Source organism: Lathamus discolor, chromosome 3, assembly GCF_037157495.1.
Source record: "Lathamus discolor isolate bLatDis1 chromosome 3, bLatDis1.hap1, whole genome shotgun sequence".
Classification (NCBI taxonomy): domain Eukaryota; kingdom Metazoa; phylum Chordata; class Aves; order Psittaciformes; family Psittacidae; genus Lathamus; species Lathamus discolor.
The window spans coordinates 118,957,257-118,976,385 of NC_088886.1; the positions used below are offsets into that span (position 1 = coordinate 118,957,257).

Here is a 19,129-nt window from a genome sequence, read left to right on the forward strand (position 1 = left end):
TAATATTGTTTACAAGTTGTTATTTGATCTTGAAAAACATTTCATTACACTTAATTTAGAGAAATGAGATTTCTTTAATTACTGTCTGTAGAAGCTATTAGAAGCTCAATTGCATTTGCAAGTTCATTTTTTAGAAGTGTTATCATTTTAAGATTAATAATTTTTAGAAGTCCATGATCTGACTATTTGGGGCTTTCAAATTCACTAAGAGTATTCTTTCTAGACTCCTCCCCTTAGAAGGAAATAGTGTCTAAAACGGAAATATTACCTCTGCTAAGAAATGCAGATCAATACAGATCTTTGAAATTGGGCTATCAATTGTGAATTTGTCTGAATAGAATTGTTTTATTAGGGAGAGAGAATTACCAAAATATGTATTGCTTGTCTTCATTCAACATTGAAAATACGATGCGGAGATGTCCTTTAAGGAGCTGAGGAGCTGGGGTTGCGAATGTTTCACCTGCATAAAGTACGCATTTCACTGTCACAGACTGTGTGTAACCACTGGATCTATCAGTGTGTCTCCAGGAAGGGTGCTAAGAGGTCCACTTCCACTTACTTGTTTCTGGAAGACTCTGAGTGGGATTTTTTGGTTGTTACTGTGTTGTTGGGTGTTTTTTAAAGGTATCTCCAATTTTGTGTGGCCTGTCATGGTGTGTTTCACAGAATTAAAGATCTGTTGGGCAGTAAGAGCTCCCTTTCAGAGGGCGGGCATGCACCGTAGCTGTTGAAAGTGATGGGAGAAATGGTGCTAGCTACATAGCTCTGTGCTGAAAGGGTTTATGAATTATTTAATTATTTTTTTCCGCCTGTGAAATAAATGTTGCCACAACTCCAACTATATATACAGTACTGCTCATGTAATAGCCTGCCTAATTCAGATTAATTGTAGGCTTGCAATGATAAAGGAGCTTCAGCACAGCAGTTATTCTGCCGTACAGATGCAATTAAAACTATATCAGTGCAGTATAAATAATGCTAAATTAAGTTGCTGTCCTTCCACATGGTGGCAATTTTGAGCTAGTGCACTATGAAAGCTAGCATCTTATTTTATTCATAAGGAGTAACTCCATCAAGAAAGAGTTTCTAATTTACTTGAATTGCTCTGGAGCAGTGTTATCACCCAAGAATATAAAGTGTGTAAACTACTGTCACTAAAATATCAGTAATAATAATAAACCTTTCCTATTTTGCTATTGATCTCAGAGCAAAGCAAAGCTTGAAGTTTTCATCTGACAGGCACAGGATACATGTGCTAGTGTGATATGAAGCCAAAGAGAGAGAGGTATTGACATGTGAAAAATTTCGTAGTGGAAAATAAATTATTTTCCTAAAAATATTTACTTTAGCTGTTTTCAAGGCAGTTTTAGAAAAGGCTAGTACAAATTAGTTAGTGTCAGTTAGGTTTTACTGGTTTGTTCGGGTAGTCTGTCATTTTGGAAGCAGGATCCTGTTCTAAAAATACATAGTTTTTTCTTACTGAAATGAAAAAGCTAGAAGATACCAGCCTAAAATTAGGATTGCTTTTTATACTATTTATATCTTGAAGTAGCAGAGCTTTAGCAGGAATAACTTTAGGAAAATGATTACATCATAAAATAATTGGGGAAAAAAGTAGAGGCCTTATATAAATTAAGGAAATGTCTTCCTTAGCCTTTGTAGTACAAATCTGTATCAGGTGAATGGGTAATTCATTTTGATTACAAAGCAGCCACACAACTTCACCTTTGACTTCTTTATTTTGAAGATACAGAAATAAAGGTACCTCTCCTTCCATGAACTCTCCAAGTGCTTAAGTTATTACTGTTTCTACCTTAATGTTTCTTTGTGCTTTAAATACACCTATAACTTTGTCCCTGGGGAAGCTGTGTTTAATGGTATTTGTCAGTATTCCCAGTATAGCTGGAAACAGTAGCAAGGGACAAAGGCATACTAACTGCCACTGTTGGAAAGCTCTGGTTTCAATAGCTGGCTAATTTAATAAAGTCTTGTTACAGTAAAATGATTCAGGTGTAAGCAGCCTGTAAAAACTGTAATAAGCACAATAAGCAATGCACTTCTCTTTTCCCCCCACTCTTTGGAGAAGTGTTTTTTCATGCTGGCAGAGTCCACCACAAGGAATGCTGCAATGTTCTGCAAAGTTGTTTGTCAGTGCCTTGGTTTATTTTTGCAGAGCAGTATTGATTACAGAATGAGAAACATTTGGTTTAACAGGGATCGATGAGGAGCAAACAAAGGACACTCTGAATTTTGACTCATTTGAATTTGAACAAATATACAGTACCTAGTGCAATTTATGATGAAATAAAAAATGATATCTGCTCTCTGTTCTTGTAATCACATTTCTGTCATCTGTGAGTGAAATATGATTAGACAGAGAGAGGGCTGTAGTCTCCTGTCTGCTGGTCCCCATGTTGCACAAGGGGAATTTGAAGGGGGAGGTCCTGCCTCATGTGGTACCCCTGGGCTTTGCAGCAGGGCATCAAGCAGGTGCCTTTGCCTCTGGAGGTGACCACATCAAGAGACTTCACCCACCTTCTGCATAAGACAGATGAGGGCAAACCACTTTGGACTCCTTGACCTGTTTTTTTGCAGGACCCAGACACGAGCTCTCATAAAATATCTGTAACAAAGAGAACTCTTGTACTTTTCTTTAACCAGCAGCTTAGGTTGTGGGCAACTGGGGCTTGCATGTATTCTGTGGCACTTGAACAAGTACCATTTGATCAACATGCATTATGTTGGGGGAATTAAATATTCATTGCATCAGAAAAAATTAGTTACTTTGTTAAAGTAACCAACTGGGACATCAAGTTGCAAATTACAGTTTCTATTTAATTAATATTTCATAATTAATTCTTGAAAATTAGAACTGTTTCACCATCCCTCTCTCATCCCTCATCCCAGGCTGCTTTGTGGCTCCTGCCTGCAGCAGTCTTTCAAAAGTGGCATACAGAGGTGATAAAATAGTGGGTTTGAGTACTTTGAGTATGCATATTTATTCGTAACATTATTGGGCATTGATTGCTTGAGAAACTGATTTTAACATGCTTCTGGTAGTTGCTGTTTATTTCCTTAATTCTGTTGCAATTGTTGTCTACTCTGGTGGTGCTCGTGTTGTCTACTTCTGTAGCCAGTTGGTTCTTTCTGGCTCATAGGATCTTGCGTTACAGAATAGGTGATGTTTCTACTAAATATGAGTTTTACGGTAAGCTGTCAGATGCATAGTGTCAGAAAATACATAAAAAATAAACATATAAATACTCAGGTTAGCAATGACTTAATGGTGCTTCAAACAAAAAAATTTGTATTCTTTTCTTCCCATCATTTAAATTCATTGCAAAGTATCTGTTTGAAATCAATATTAATTACACAGAAATTGTGACCCTCTTTAGCAAATGCTTTGAAATAGTTGTTAAAAAAATGTGAAGCTTATTAGCCTGATTTTGAGCAACATTAAGCCTATGTCAAATATTCTCAACTAGACTTTGCAAAATAGTGCTCTCATGTTAGCATAATTAGTAGTGCCATAGTAAAACCCTTCTGATGATGCACTGGGGAAGCAAAGAACATCTTCAAGAACACATTTTTGATATTTGAACTAATCATCCTAGTTATACCTCGCTCTTCTTAACAGTTGCTTGTCATAAGACTCAGACGTAAGCTAAACAGAAAAAGGAGGCACCAGTTCCTATGCAGCTGTTGGGTTGGCTCCCTTATGATAGAGCAACGCCCCATATAGAATGCACGGCATGTGTATACTGAATCCCTTTACTTTTTAACTTGCAGTTATCTATAGTTGAAATCTTGATGCACAGCCACATTTTTGTTTAATATACAGATAACATTATTGATCAAATGGATAGTATGATTTTTATGTGAAAGATAAATTAAAAGGCTAAAAATAAAACACTCTGGTGTGGTGTGTTGACTGCTGGGCACCCACCCGTCTGCTGTTTTGCTCCTCCTCCTCAAGATTACAGGGGGAGAAAATAAGATGAAAAAGCTTGTGGGTGAAGATAAAGACAGGGAGATTGCTTACCATTTACCCTTACAGGCAAAACAGGCGTCTTAGGGAAGATTAATATAATTTCTTGCCAATTAAAATAGATTTGGATAATGTAAAACAAAGACAAATTTAGAACAGCACTTTCCAAAGTGTAGTTTGTGGAGTTTGATTCCCCAGCTTCCCCCGCTGAGTGGCGCAGGGGAATGAGGATGAGGTCCATGACAGTCCCTCGCTGCTGGACCTTCCTCCTCACAGGTTTCCCCAGCTCCAGCACGGGCTCTCCGCAGGCTGCAGTCCTTCAGGAGATGTCCCATGTGGTCCCTCCATGGGCTGCAGGTAAATACCCACCCCAGCGACGGGAGCACCTCCTCACCAGGCCTGGGCACCCACTGGGTTGTTTCTCACACTGTTTACCTCACTCCTCAACAAGGAGTTTTGCTCTTTATTAAATACATTTCCCAGAGGTGCCACCGGCATCAGTGGAGGGCTCAGCTGTGCCCTGCGGTGGGGCCACGACTCAGCCAGCTGTAACTGGCTGGAACCGGCTGTGTCCAGCACAAGGCAGCCCTGGCTTCTCCTCACAGAGGAGCTCCCACAGCCCTTCACTGCCAACACATGGCCACAGCCACATCTGATCCACTGACATTAAGAAAAAGTAAGATTATTAGGGTGGCACATGGTTGGGGGGGGCAGTGGAAAATGGTTTTAGGTGGAAAGGAAGGAGGAATTAGCTGTCAGTTAACCAGCTTTAACATGGAGGACACAAGATCATCAGCACTGAGGAGGGGAGAGAAGCAAGACCAGCAAAAAGGGTGGGGTGGGGCTAGAGGGTTTTGAAGTAAGAAATCTGCTTGTGTTAGCCCTCATGGAGACAAGTCCCTGAGTACTTCTCTGAGAAGGTTTTGTCACGGAGTCGGTTGCGTCATTCAAACGAGACATCTGCTGATTTTATTTGCGATGACAGGTAAAGGAGTTAAACTGCACGTCCCTGACTTGGAAGGCTTGAGTGTCATCTGTGTCTAATTTTAGAGTTGACAGAAAAATAGCTCAGAAAGGAACAAGAGGTAAGAAGGCAGCCCCTCTGTTCAAAATCTTAAGATGCTGCATGTTCTCTCTGCATGCTAGGTGTCAAACTGTCCAGCAATGATGGGCCTATTGCACCATGCACTGCCATCTGCCTCCTGTGGCTGCTGCCCGCCACATCCACTTTCATGTTTTGTCACTTCTGCCTTTTCTGGTGGCTGTCACAGTGTCAGGGGTCACTTGAGAGGAGATGCTTGCAGTGTGGTAGAAGTGAAAGAACCAGGTGCTAACGTTTGCAACATCCCACGGGAATTAAGAGACAAAAATAGTTGAGCACTTCTTAAGAGACACTTATCACATGGCTGCTCTGGGTCAGTCCTTAGACTGAGAGCATGGCTATTAACGAGTAACTCTGAAAACAAGCATTTGTCTCTTGGTCTCTTCACGGAGTGCTGATGAGCGGTTTGGAATTTTCTGTCAAATATATGCACTATTTTCAGTCTAGCCATAAATAGTTTTCATGCGTTTTGTTTTGATCATGAATACCTCAAATTGGATTCCTTCCTTAACTTTGAGGAGACAAGTTAATGTGTGGTACATGTCCCTGACTAGATGAGAAATGAAACATTTTGACACGAACATTTCTACAGTTACACAAAAAGGAACTCGTTGAAGTGCAAACGCTGGCTCACAAGCATAATGAGCAGCTAGTGAAACTTGACTGCTGAAATGTTCATGAAGAAGTAATTGCAAACAGTATTTGTTCAAGTGTTAAAATATTCCAGTACTTGCACGAAAGTATTGGTGGAGTTTGCTAACCCTGTCTTTCATTCTAGTTTGTTCACACAAAATTTTTGCATAGTCGAAAAGTTATCAGAAATTTGACAGGGTGATGTGATGAAAGTCAGGCTATCTGGAGAGGCTGACAAAGGGAAGCAAGAGTGAAGTAAGGGTTATACTTGTAAGAGGAGAAGGTTATAGCTGTGCTGCAGAAGGCAAGGGGAGGAAGCATGGAAAAATAGTTTGAGCAGAGCTCATGTAGAGAAGGAGCTACAATTAAAGAGGAATTGGCAAGTGGGAACTTCATTGGAAGATGGCAGTGATTTTTCTGGTGTTAAAACATACTGATGCATTTCCCATACTTTCTTTTTTTGTTTAAACTTTTCTTCATATGGCATGCTAATAGTCTCTCTTTCCAGTAAGCTTATGTTCACTGTAAAACCTTGAACTGTTTCTGGCTAGTTCATGTCCTCACACACACCTTTATTTTGCACAGGAATAAACTGGGGTTAGCACAGAGGAGGTTGTAGAGGGGGTTATGACAATGCAGAATTTCTGGAGAATTCAGCAGTATGCTATCTGCTTCCAGGAGATTAAAAAAAACCCCAAACAACCCAAAACCTCTCTGTTTAATCCTGGCCTTTCTGTACATTAGGCTCACTTCTCTCTTCTGACACTTCATTACGGCTTTTCTGGGTTTGAATGAAAATTTAGTTATCTTCTCTTGTAGATATGATCACTAGTGCTGGGAGATACTTTCTGTGTGTAGTATACATGAGTGTTTTGTGTCCTGGAGTCTGAAAACTTTCTGAGTGTGGTCTCTTGCTTCTTTCCCCCCACCCTGTATTTAATTGTTTAATGTCTGTGATCTGGCTGAAAGCAGATCTTTCTGCCTGCAAGAAATGGCAGAAGTGCCTCAAACTTGCCAACAATTTCTTGTGAGAAGCACAAATTGAAGGCTGGTGGTGTTATTGCTGTGCAGCTGTCTCGTGGGCAGTCTTCTTTCCATTCATACAGGAAATTTTTCATTACTGGGAAGAGAACCCAGAATTTCAGGGCTATAGGTTAGTGCTTTTGTTTCTGGTCTCATAGCCTTGTGACCCGTTAATTGTTCATCCCTTATCCTGAAAGGAGCATAGCTTTTGTACAGCAACGATATGTGCCTATATAACTAATACTGGGTCATAGTGCTTGCCCGTGAGGTGGAACTGGACGTTTAACTAATTCCAGAAGTTCCTACTGTTTAGACATTTCATTCTTGTAGTGCTACTGTTCTTGAAATATGAATTTGTTTATGGGTTATGGTTACTTTTCTTAAGGTAATTCCTAGGTCCATCCTTCTTAAAAAAAACCAAAAACAACCTCCCCCTCCCAAGTGGATATGCTCATCTTTTTGTGTAGAACAGTAATACAGACATCCCCTCATAAATGGAAGGAGTAAATGGTTAGCAACAGCATTCTCTGACCTAGCAGCAAGAGGTAAATGAAACCTGGAAATAGCTTATGCAGCTCTTGTAGGAGACAGTTTGGATTTGTGAATCTCTGCTGTATATTCAGTGCTCTACTAGAAAATGTGGTTTTGTGATTAGCAGCACCATGGCAATGCATGTAGATACAGCACATTTGTTCTTCAGGAGAGTCGGTGGAGCTTTGTGCAACCTGCAAAATATCCTGTCAGTGAGATGGAGGACTGGATACTCATCTGTGCTCTGAAATGTCACGTTTTGTCTCTCCTCCCGTGGAGATCTGGCTTTGTACTTAATGTAGAAAGAAGGGTTATTTGAGGACCAGAGCATTGTCAGTGTAGCAGACATAAAGAGGTGCTGAATCAGAGTAAGATCATCGTGGCGGTAATGGCGCTGAATGAGCATCGAAGTCATGGCTTAGTCTCTAGTCTTCAGTTCATTATCATTAAGCTGTTAGTGCATCAGGTAGCTCAGGCACAGCCTGGTGCTTTGAGTCAACTTGGGCACTCAGGGGTTTATAGCAGTACCTGAATTTCCTCCAAGGTGGCTTATCAGTTTCCGTAGGGACAGTTACATATTCTGTTTTAAACCCAATTTCTGTAGACGTCAGTATCTTCTGAAAGCTTGTCTTAAGCCCTGGGTGGTAACTATATTTTTATTTTATGTAATTTTGCCTGCTACTCTGACTTTGGAAGCTCTAGTCTCTTTAGCAGCAGTGAAGTGCTTCTATAACAGAAGATGCCAACTGTATTCAGCAAGGGCCTCAGAAACAGTAAAATTTTGAAGCTAGTGTTGATGGGATCTAAGCTGGAGAAATGCTAACTGCTTTGAATATTCTTCCTGTATCATTATCCCAATTTACCCTTCATGAGCCGTTCTTTCTGTACGTCTGCTGTGCATCGTCTGCCGGGGTCTTGTTCATGTGGCAGAACATGGTTATGTAACAGCAAGCACAGTAATTAGGTAATTTAGTTAGAACAATACATTTATTTTCTAGTAACCTGTTTCTTGTTTTGCCGTTTTCCAGATATTACATATGACCAACTAGACAGAAGCCCTCTGCTCTCTGAGTCATTTGCCCTATTTTTTTCACAAGCATATATATATTTCATTTAAGCCTTTGCAGCCTTCCTTTGTGGCGTCTGCTTATTTATCACTGTCTCTAGAATCCCTTTTCCACTTGGTAATGTTCATATTTTTGGTCCCTTGGTTACCGCTATTGTAAATTATTATCCAGTAAGATTTATAGTGGTGAGACATGTACAGATGATCTGTCTCCCCCGTTTAATGGCTTAACAGTAAGATACCTTTGTTATTTTCTAATGAAACTGTATGTATAATTTTGAGATGAATTTTTTGCAGGTGTGTCATGAAAATTTAGGTCAGCAGTGGAACTACATCAGACTGTCTGACAGGCTACAAATCGTACTGCGCCATAGGCACAGATTTTTCAAATCATGTGGGTGTTGAACCCACTAACCCACTGTAGCTTTACAGTTACTTAACCATTTCTGAGACAATTGACATTGGAGCCTGTCCACTGATGGAGTATAATGTAGTACCACGTAAATTGCTTGGGGTGCATTATTGACTTGTTTTCTCATTTAAATGCACAAGGAAAAATTTAATATAATTTCATTTTCAGTCAGCAGGGGCACATGGAAAAGGCTGTATATACATTTTTTTAACTCCAGTATGTCGTGGTTTAAACTCAGTCCGCCATGCAGTCTCGCTTGCTCACTCCCCTCTTACTCCCCCCACTCCTGGAGGGATGGAGAGGAGAATCGAAAGAATGTAACTCCCACGGGTTGACATAAGAACAGTCCAGTAACTAAGGTATAACACAAATCACTGCTGCTACCACCAATAATAATAACGATAGGGGAAATAGCAAGGGAAGAGAACACAACACCTCACTGACTGATACCTAGCCCAACCCAGCAGGGCACTAGCCCTTCTGGGTAACTCTTAGTTTACATCCCTGGGCATGACGTGCTGTGGTATGGAATACCTCTTTGGCTAGTTTGGGTTAGGTGTCCTGCCTGCTTCCTCCTGGCTTCCCCTCCTCCCTGGCAGAGCACGAGGCTCAGAAAGTCCTTGGTCAGACAAAACATTTGAGCAGTAATTAAAAATGTTGGTGTTATCAGTGCTGTTCCCAGGCTGAAAGTCAAAACCACAGCGCTGCACCAGCTGCTAAGAAGAAGAAAAACTGACTGCTGCTGCTGAACCCAGGACACAGTAGCATTTTTTATAACTTTTCAGTTCATTCTCCTCCTCTTCTTAAATTGCATTTTGCTGTGACATGTGGTTTGTGCAGGTAGTGTTGTATATTGTGGCTTGGGTTTTTTGGTCCAATATTTTAAGAACTAGCAAAAACAGTATACTAATTTGCTTCTGAGAACTCTTAGTAAAATTAATGGCATTTTTATTTCTCTTATATTTGTTTGATTGGTATTCAGTTTTTAAAGATATATTCTTTGTCATAGTATTTCAGTAAACAGGTTCGAATGGATTCTGATAGGGATCCTCCTCTCAGCCAAACCAAGAAAACCTGTGGCTTCAGAGTCAGGTCCTGCTCTGCTTGTGAGCTTGAAACATTAAGGGGTGGGTAACAGGTTGTGCTCTTTGACTTGTTTCATGCTTCCCATGTCTGCATTCAAGCAAGACAGATCACAGATCTCAAATACCATGTTTTATATTTATTTTGAGTGGAAGAAAAAGAGTTTTGCAGGAGAGGGTGGGTGTTTATTTTTAGATATACTGATTTCAGTGAGTCTGAGCCAAGTAAGAGTAGCTCAGCCTGATGGGGATATTCTGAAGGGCTTTCCATCTCTAGCTTGTCACACTGTGTAACACTGCTATACAAAAAATGATGGGATTGGAGAGTTAGGGTAATTATTTTGATTGCTCGATGATTTTTTCCAAATTAGATCTTAACTTTTTGCAAAAAGTATGTTTCATGTGTACAATTAATAAATATGTTTTTATGGTCTTTCAGCGTGAGAAGCTGATACATGAGTTGGAGGAAGAAAGACATTTAAGACTTGAGAGTGAAAAAAGATTGCGGGAGGTGACACTGGAGTCGGAGCGCAGCAGAGCTCAGATGCGTGGGCTGCAAGAACAGTTTTCCAGGTATAAAAAGTAATGAGTAAACTATGTTCAAAATACTGGAGGAACATACTTTGGTACAAAAAGATCGATCAAACCTGTTGATAAAATGAAACTAAAGCGAAAACTGCTCTCCCTTTGAAATTCTGTAAACATGGCAGGCTTTGGCTAAATGATGGTCTGCATCATATAAAACTCAAAAGGCTTATAACATCATTCTATGTAATGGTGAAAATTTTCATTTATAGAGATTTTGTATTTTTGTTAAATTTTTGTTAGAATTCCCAATAATTTTTTAAGTACAGGTTGTCACTTCTCAAAAAGCGAATGTCATTGCTAAGTCAATGTTTGGTTGGTTGTTTCTGTTAACCAGCAAGAATAGGTTGGACCAATCTGAATAACGGATTAACTGATTCGTTTAGGCCCCAGAATCATTGAAAAGTTGAAGTTTAGTTTAATACGTTGAAAACAACTGTGGGGTGGGTTTTTCCTTTTGTTATTTTTGTTGGGGTTTTTTGGGTTTTCTGTCCTGGACACTTTTTGTGGGCTTTTTTCCTCAGTGTCTACCTTGCTGCTCCTCTGATCTGAAACTGGGTTACTAGGCAACACTGCAAAAGCCATTAATAGCAATAATAAAATTTGTTCTGATCTGTTACATTGTTTTTTGAAAATTTCCATTAACGCTCTTCAGATTTCAAAAAACAAAGTGTTCAGATAAGACTAAAATTCTTCCACTAAAAATGCTAAGGATTTTTCTTTTTTAGTTTTCTGCTGTTCTTGTTTTATGATCTTTGGTTTCAGTTTTTGCTTATTCTGATGAGACTCCCTGAGTAACATACAGAAAATAAATCCACTCTATTGTGAGTATTCTTGGTTAGAATATCTTGCTCTGTTAATCTTTGTTTATGGAATAATTTCCTGAGGTGCTGATTTTTGAACAGTATTATAGTTACACTAACTAGAAGCCTTTGAAATAAACTTTGAAGATGATGGAGCCATGATAAAAAAAAAAAGGGGTGAGGGAAGCCAGTCTCCAGAGTACGGTGCCTGTAACTTGGTAAAATTTGAACTGTTGCACATTTAGATCTTTTCAAGTTAAACTTTGATTACTCCTGTGAAATTGCAGTAGTCCAATTCACTTCTACAGTGTTTCTGAAAATAATAACTATTTTATTAGTTAGAATCCCTGAAGTCCACTATCTTCAAATTATTCCATTCTTTTTCTTCCATTACTATTTTTAGTTTAACTTGCTCTGATCTGTAATGAAGGAGAGGGGTGCAAGCTTGGGATTAAAGTTTTTTGTCTCTTTATTTTTGTACCTCTGATTTAGATAAAAGTGAATGCTGTCTAAATCAGTATTATGTTCTTTTTAAGTTCTGCCTTTATGATAGGTGTACCTTTTGAAGGCAAACTTAAAGATCACTTTTCATTAATGGCACTTTGGTTGGTCCTGTTATTGCCAGGGATGAAAACTGCCATTGGCTTCACTGGGCTATGATTTTATTTTAGTGTAGATCAGATGCGAGGAAGAGGAGTTATCGCTTAAATACTTCATTTGCTTTTAAAACCTTATGTTTGTTACAATGAATATTAAAGGTTATTTTTTCTTATGTTTAGTAGAATATTAAGATATTTGTTTGCACAGACTTTCTCACTAAATGAGTTTTACCCTGCTTGAGCAAATAATGAAACTGGCAACTGGATAATCTTGTGTTGCTTGTAGAGATTCTGTATTATTTGAAGGTTTTGTATTATTCTGTATTATTTGAAGGTTTTGAGACTTTTTTCTCAATTTGAGAACAACTACATGGGACAAGAGAGGTGTTGGTAGAAGGAGATGTTAAAATCAAGCAAAGAGGAAGTACTTTGAGCCCAAGTCTTCTGTCTTTCAAGTGTAGGTAGACTAAAGTAAGACTGTGTTACAGGATAAATCTTTTAAATTCATGTAATTCCCGAACTGAGTGGATTTCCATAGACATTCCTACATATACGTGCAGAGCAGCAGGTTAAACTGGGATTTGAATGATGTTTCTTTGCATGTCAGAATATTTTCTTTGCATCTTTGAAAGAATGAAACATAATAGTTTGTGGAAAGCTGTAAGCTGACCTTTGCAATCAGGGAGGAAAGCTGCCTATTCCTATCTGAAATTGTATGAAAACTTTAATCTGTCATATAAGCATATAGTTTGAGATTGAGGACTTCAGAAGGCAAGGGTTTATTTACTGATTGACATTTCTGTTCTTACCGACTAAGCAATATTCCAGGCTTGGAGTCTGAAATAAATCAAAGTTTTCTTTCTTAACATCTGTAAAAATCTGCCAGAGCCTTAAAGTGACACAGTGGTTAGTTTGATAAATATGTGACAGTTGCTGTAGAAGGAGAAAGATTTAAAAAAAAAAAAAAAATTCCAGAATTGTACAATGGTGTATCCAAGTAGTTTTAAATTTGTTTTCTAATTTTATTGGATGTGAATATATCTAAGGTGTGGTCTTCTTCAGGAAAACCATTTACTGGTAAAGCTACAGTTTTACAGTGAAGTTGGATGCAGTTACTTTTGGATTGCCTTCTTATAATCTCATCTTGAGTTGAAATCCTTGATATTTTCTTTCTCAAAGCATCTGAGATCTGTTGCTTTGCTGCAGGTGTGCTGTTAAATTCTATAGAGGCCCTATTTTCACCACCATTTATAGGTGAATGTCGCTCAAACACATGGAGACTAACCCTATAAATACTTACCAGCCCAGTTTCTTCCAAGACAGTGTCAAGCAGTTTGACTTGCCCATTTTGTTGGCAACTGTCATGACGGGTCACCATTTAGGTTAGTATTACGCCTACTGCCTCTGGAGGAAATTGTATTTTTTGGTTGGTTGGTTTTATTGTGGGGTTTTTTGTTTGTTTGTTTGTTTTTCCTTGATCACAGTGTAACATTAGTTCCTCCCTGAACTTCTATCTTGGACATCAGAGAAAAAAAATACACTGTGTCTGATGTACCTCCTAGTTCTTGGTTTCAGCTGTGTTTTTCCTACTTTCAGCATCTTCTGTTGTTACAGAAATGTAACAACCCTGCCTGAAGCAGTAGGTGTGATTTATAGGATCACTCTAAAAAGCACACTAATACACACAGTATGAATTGATTACATTTCTCTGCTGTACATAGTAAGAAAGAGAAGTTGTTGTCTGTTGAGTGCATATAGTACATACAATTCCAACCTGGGATTAAATGTTAAAGAAGTAAAAGATGTAGCTTTACTTAAGTTATTTTGATTACTGATTTGGTCTAAATGAAACATGTTCAATAAACACACTATTGTGGAATATAGCTGTAAACAGTAATTGAAGAGACTAGTATCAAACCTGAAAATCTCTTTTGGGTAAATTTTAAAAATTCTTTCAGTTAAGATGTTGTTTACAGGTATCAATGTCTGTGACTGGAAAACTGCCTCGGGCTTTTAAGAATGGATGTTATTGGAAAAGTAGGAAATGATCCTTGTTTGATCTGCGGGGATCCTTGTGAATGGGATGAGTGCAATTCTCATTAGATTGTATTTCAGCGTTCCCCTCACATTAATATTGACCGTAGGATTAAGCCTGTCACTTCTGACAAGGGGAAAAATGACTACTACAAATCTGCTAACTCTTCACATAAAAGTGTTGTGTAGCTGTTGGCTTAAGCACATCCTAGGTGTTCTCCAGTTACTGTTAATTCCCCTTGCTTCATTCTGGCTTGCCAGCAGGTGAGTAGAAATTGTAACTGTTTTCCTAGTAGCTGTGATACTGAGATTTTTTTGCATTACATCGGCATGTTGATGTTGCATCATAACATTGTAATTTCTAACACTATCACATATGCTTGATCTAGAGGTCACCACCTGCTTGCATTTCACTGGCCTTACTGCCATGACTGGTAATCCATGTACAACAGAGACCATGCCTGGAAAGTATAAACCAGTAGGAAACTTCAGTAGCCCCTTTGGTTGGTCAGTTTGTCTAAGTCCACTGACTGCCAATTTAAACCATTAACAGCATTTTAATCTAGTTTCTGGAGAGATTAAAATGCTCTCCTGGCAGCCATTGATGGTATTCCTTTGATTCTGTCACAGCAGGGATGAGTACAGTACTATGTGGGAATTCACTTCTTGTCTCAGATGAAGATTACAGAAGGAGCTGTCTGCAGTTCTGTGTAGTTCTGCAGTAATCTCCTATCATCCTCCCTACATAGCCTGTATGTAGGGTTATTGCGAGAGGCAGATTGTTACAAAGATACAGTTTATATCAAAGACTGACCTTGTCATCCTGCACTGCTTTTAGATACTACCAGATTTTATTAGATTTGACTGTGCGAAATGTTACAAAGAGAACTGGTGAACAAGCATAAACCACAACTTGCTGATTTGAAAGTGCTTCATGTGTTATGTGTATCTCACTTGTACACTTCCTGCATTGCTCCTGACTTCAAGATGTCCACTGTTAGACATGTTGTGTAGGTTGACTCGGCTGGCTAGCAGGTGCCCACCCAGCGAATCTTTCATTCATCCTCCTCAACAGGACTGGGAGAGAAAATAATAAGATAAAATCTTCATGGGTTGAGATAAGGACAGGGGAATCACTCATCAATTATCGTAAGGGGGATAGCAGACTCCACTAGGGGAAGATTAATGTATGGCCAATTAAAAATAGTGTAGGATAGTGAGAACAAAGCCAAACCAAGTAACACCTCCCACCCCTCCCTTCTTCCCAGACTCAACTTCATTACTTCTTTCCCAACTCTTCTACGTCCTCTCCTGAACAGCATGGTGGATGGCAGGGTTGGGGGCAGGCTGCTGCATTCAGTTCAAAACACTTCATCTTTACCACTTCTTCCTCCTCACGTTTTCTCTCTGCTCCAGTGTCGGGTCTTTGAGTGCTGGGTGGCCTATGTGGTGCATGGTGCAAGAGGATGGGACTGATATCTGCTTCACAGGCACCAGCTCTGGAGCTGCTGCTCTCAGTGTGCTGGGCAGAGTGCTTTCACTGGAGGACTGCTTAGCTCTTGGCTGGACTCACTGAGCCTCAGGACATGGTGTGAATACCATTCTACTAGGGCTTTGACCTAATGCTTTTGGTATTGATCTTGTCTTTTGATTAGAATTGACAGGGTAAAAGAATGGAGTTTATTTTAGATTAACACTGATGGGGTGAGTATATTAGTGTTCTTATTTATGGACATGTGTGGCACTCAGGTACATATTTCATCTGTTAAGTGTTGCTCAGAACTGTCAAGCACTATTTTAAGTAAGATCAAGGAGCTTTTGTGTGAATAGTTTTCATCTGGGAGAAAATAAAGGAATGGTTTTAGTAAACCCGTGAAATTATGACCAAAGAGGAGGTTGACCCAGGTTGTATGCAGAGTTTGGCACCACTCAGTTCACGGCCTACTTTAAACTAAACATGCTGGTTTTCTGTTGTTTGACCAACAGGAAGAAAAAAAAGGATTTTTATAACTTTTCATACTAGGCTCAATTGCTGTTCTGTCTATGAATACAGTGGTTTTGAAAGTCCATACACATGAGGAATATCTCAGTTTTCTTCAAAAACTACAGTTGTTATTCTCATGTTAAAAACCATCAGGTTAAAATACACATTTTCCTACAGAAGTTGAGAAAGAGCAAATGCAATGAGGTTAGAGTGACGGCAGAGGACTGAAGAACCAGCGTAAACTCAAAATGCAGAAGTCGCGCAAGGACCGGAAGTTAGAGTAGATGACGTTGCATGATGTATATTGACTTGAGTAACATGTTTAGAGAGCAATGGATTGCTTTGCTTCTGGCATCATTAAAGATGCACGTAGAGGTACATGCAGTTCCCAATTTTCTGTGGACTCTTCAAACACTGAAGTCGCATTAAGAGACAGCCCTATTTCAGTATCCTGATGGACTAGTAAATCATATGGTTGTGTTTTATGGCAGCTTTTAGTTGCTGAAAGCTTCTTTCAAGGGGTCCAGGCAAATAGATAATTTTTATCTTTCACAAACCAAAACACGGCTATCTCTCTGCTCAGAAAATCCTGGATTTGGTTTGTATTTATTTAGATGCTGACAGTATGTATCATACTTGTACGTCTGGAAGGTTGCATCTTTTGCCTGTACTGACTTATCAGAGCATGAAATGATACTCTGCTTCCTCTGTTCTAGCTAGCACTACAGTTTAATAGAATATAGTGGGGTTTTTCCCTTTGCATAATGTGATAGATTAGCACCAAAGTACTGCTAGGTTACAGTGTAATCCTTCGGTTTATCCTGTCTTTCAAAACATATAAGATGGAGATTAACATAAAAACAATCTATCAACGTTTTCGCCACAATTTAACAGTAGGTTACCAATGCCCATACACAGGTGCACACGCAGCATATATTCCCCTCTGTGCATTCATTTTTGCAGGAGAAAAGGTGGTTTGAATATTATCTGCACTCCCATACCATAATCCTGACCCAGCAGACCCCATCTATATTAGGTAGCATGGGGCATGTATCCCTCATTTCATTACATGGCTGTTTCATTCCCAAAGTGAGAAAACCCCACTGATATTGAAGAAAGCTCCTGGAATCAAGTACCAAGTATTATTGTGCTTAAGAGCAGGAGTTCCTGTGCAGACGTTTTACAGACTCTTTTATGTTGGAGGACAGTGAAAACCTCATTTTGGTGAGATTTCAGACTCCCTTGCTACTGCTATTTAAAGAGATTGAGGTTCATGTTTGATGTTTATGTACTGTGAAAATCTCTACCTATTGAAGTTCACAGCTCTGTGCATTTTATTTTGCACAATACTAGGCACATTTTTGCAGGTATTTCATGCTACAGGTATTCACCGTTGTAAAACATGTTTAGATTTATGAAAGGATGGTGTCAATGTAGGAGCTAAGTTCTGTTACTGAGTAAGCTGCTGCCTAAAAGCTGTGCAGTCATGCATGGTAAGATGTTTCCAACGTCGGTAACACCTGTGGTTATCAGGAGGATTTCTGTTACTTCTTGCTGGTTTGCTGTTCTTATAGATGTATTTTTAAAATTGCATTGGAACATGCAAAGCTAAAGTGCTTACTGAAATTGCCATAGTTTGGTTTCTTTTGAACCTGGGAAAGTGGGAAAGTCATAGATGTTTCATGTGCTATTCTGCAATTCCTTGATGCCATATGAGGTAAAGAGACTATTCGAAACCAACACATTCCTTCACATATTCAATAAATAGATTCCTTTGCTAGACATGATAGATACCTTAATTCTAAGGCCCAGCAGAAGGACAGAAAAAGGGGCTGCAAGGATGTGCAGAAAAGAATTTGTTTTCCTTTAGCTTATATTTTCTCTTAAGTCAAGCCATTTGATACTAATTATGGACAGTGGGATTGAGTGCACCCTCAGCATGTTTGCCGATGACACCAAGCTGTGTGGTTTGGTTGATACCAAGGAATGCCATCCAAAGGGACCTCGACACGCTTGTAAGGTGGGCTGATGCCAACCTTATGAAGTTTAACCACGACAAGTGCAAGGTCCTACACATGGGTTGGAGCAATCCCAGGCACAGCTACAGGCTGGGCAAAGAAGCGATTCAGAGCGGCCCTGCAGAGAAGGACTTGGGGGTGTTGGTTGATGAGAAACTGAACATGAGACAGCAGTGTGCGCTCGCAGCCCAGAAAGCCAACCGTATCCTGGGCTGCATCAAAAGGAGCGTGACCAGCAGGTTGAAGGAGGTGATCCTGCCCCTCTACTCTGCTCTTGTGAGACCTCACTTGGAGTATTGTGTGCAGTTCTGGTGTCCTCAACGTACACAGGACATGGAACTGCTGGAACAAGTCCAGAGGAGGACCACGAGGATGATCAGGGGACTGGAGCACCTCCCGTATGAAGACAGGCTGAGAGAGTTGGGGCTGTTCAGCCTGGAGAAGAGAAGGCTGCGTGGAGACCTCATAGCAGCCTTTCAGTATCTGAAGGGGGCCTATAGGGATGCTGAGGAGGGACTCTTCATCAGGGACTGTAGTGACAGGACAAGAGGTAACAGGTTAAAACTTAAACAGGGGAAGTTTAGATTGGATATAAGGAGGAAATTCTTTCCTGTTAAGGTGGTGAGGCACTGGAATGGGTTGCCCAGGGAGGTTGTGAATGCTCCATCCCTGCAGGGGTTGGAACTAGATGATCTTGAGGTCCTTTCCAACCCTAACTATTCTATGATTCTATGATTCTAATTATCTGTGGCCTAAAAGAACATATTTTTAAATGCTCTTTTTTAACATTATATCCTTAATTCTGAGTCATTTTTCTGGAAAGAACGTATCCTGATTGCATTGTAAGGCTGCTCTCACTTTCTTTCATAGGTTGCTGTGATTACCTGCCTTTGTGAAAGACCAAATTCCTTGATACTTAGGTCACCATTGATACAGGTGTACCCTGTCTGTTGCCAGCAGGCCTGGTGTAACTGACCCATGTAAACTGACCCATGATCAAAGAACCCCAAATTCTGCCAGTGACACAAGGCTTGGAGCCAGGTATTAATCTGTGGGCTCTTCCTGTTTCTTTCCTTATCATTCCCTGTGACTGGAACAATAGAGGAGAACACTACTTGTGCTTCTGATCCCTTAACCTGAGGGATCAGAAGCACTAGATCCCCTTGGATTATGGGGATTTCATTCTGCATGCTGTCCCTGTGTTCCAACTCAGGGGACTGTGTAGCCAGAGAACATCTGGTCTTGCTATTAAAGACTGAGGCAAAGCAG

The 19,129-nt window shown here is 39.8% G+C and overlaps 1 protein-coding gene across 2 annotated transcripts in view; it reads left to right on the plus strand.

Moving 5' to 3' along the window:
- Nucleotides 1-19,129, plus strand: part of NCKAP5 (NCK associated protein 5) — a 405,798-nt gene that overhangs the window by 182,858 nt on the left and 203,811 nt on the right. For both annotated transcript variants that reach the window (XM_065671334.1, XM_065671333.1), the window contains one exon: nucleotides 10,277-10,410. In XM_065671334.1, the coding sequence (XP_065527406.1) occupies nucleotides 10,277-10,410 (134 nt within the window). The remainder of the gene's footprint in view (nucleotides 1-10,276; nucleotides 10,411-19,129) is intronic.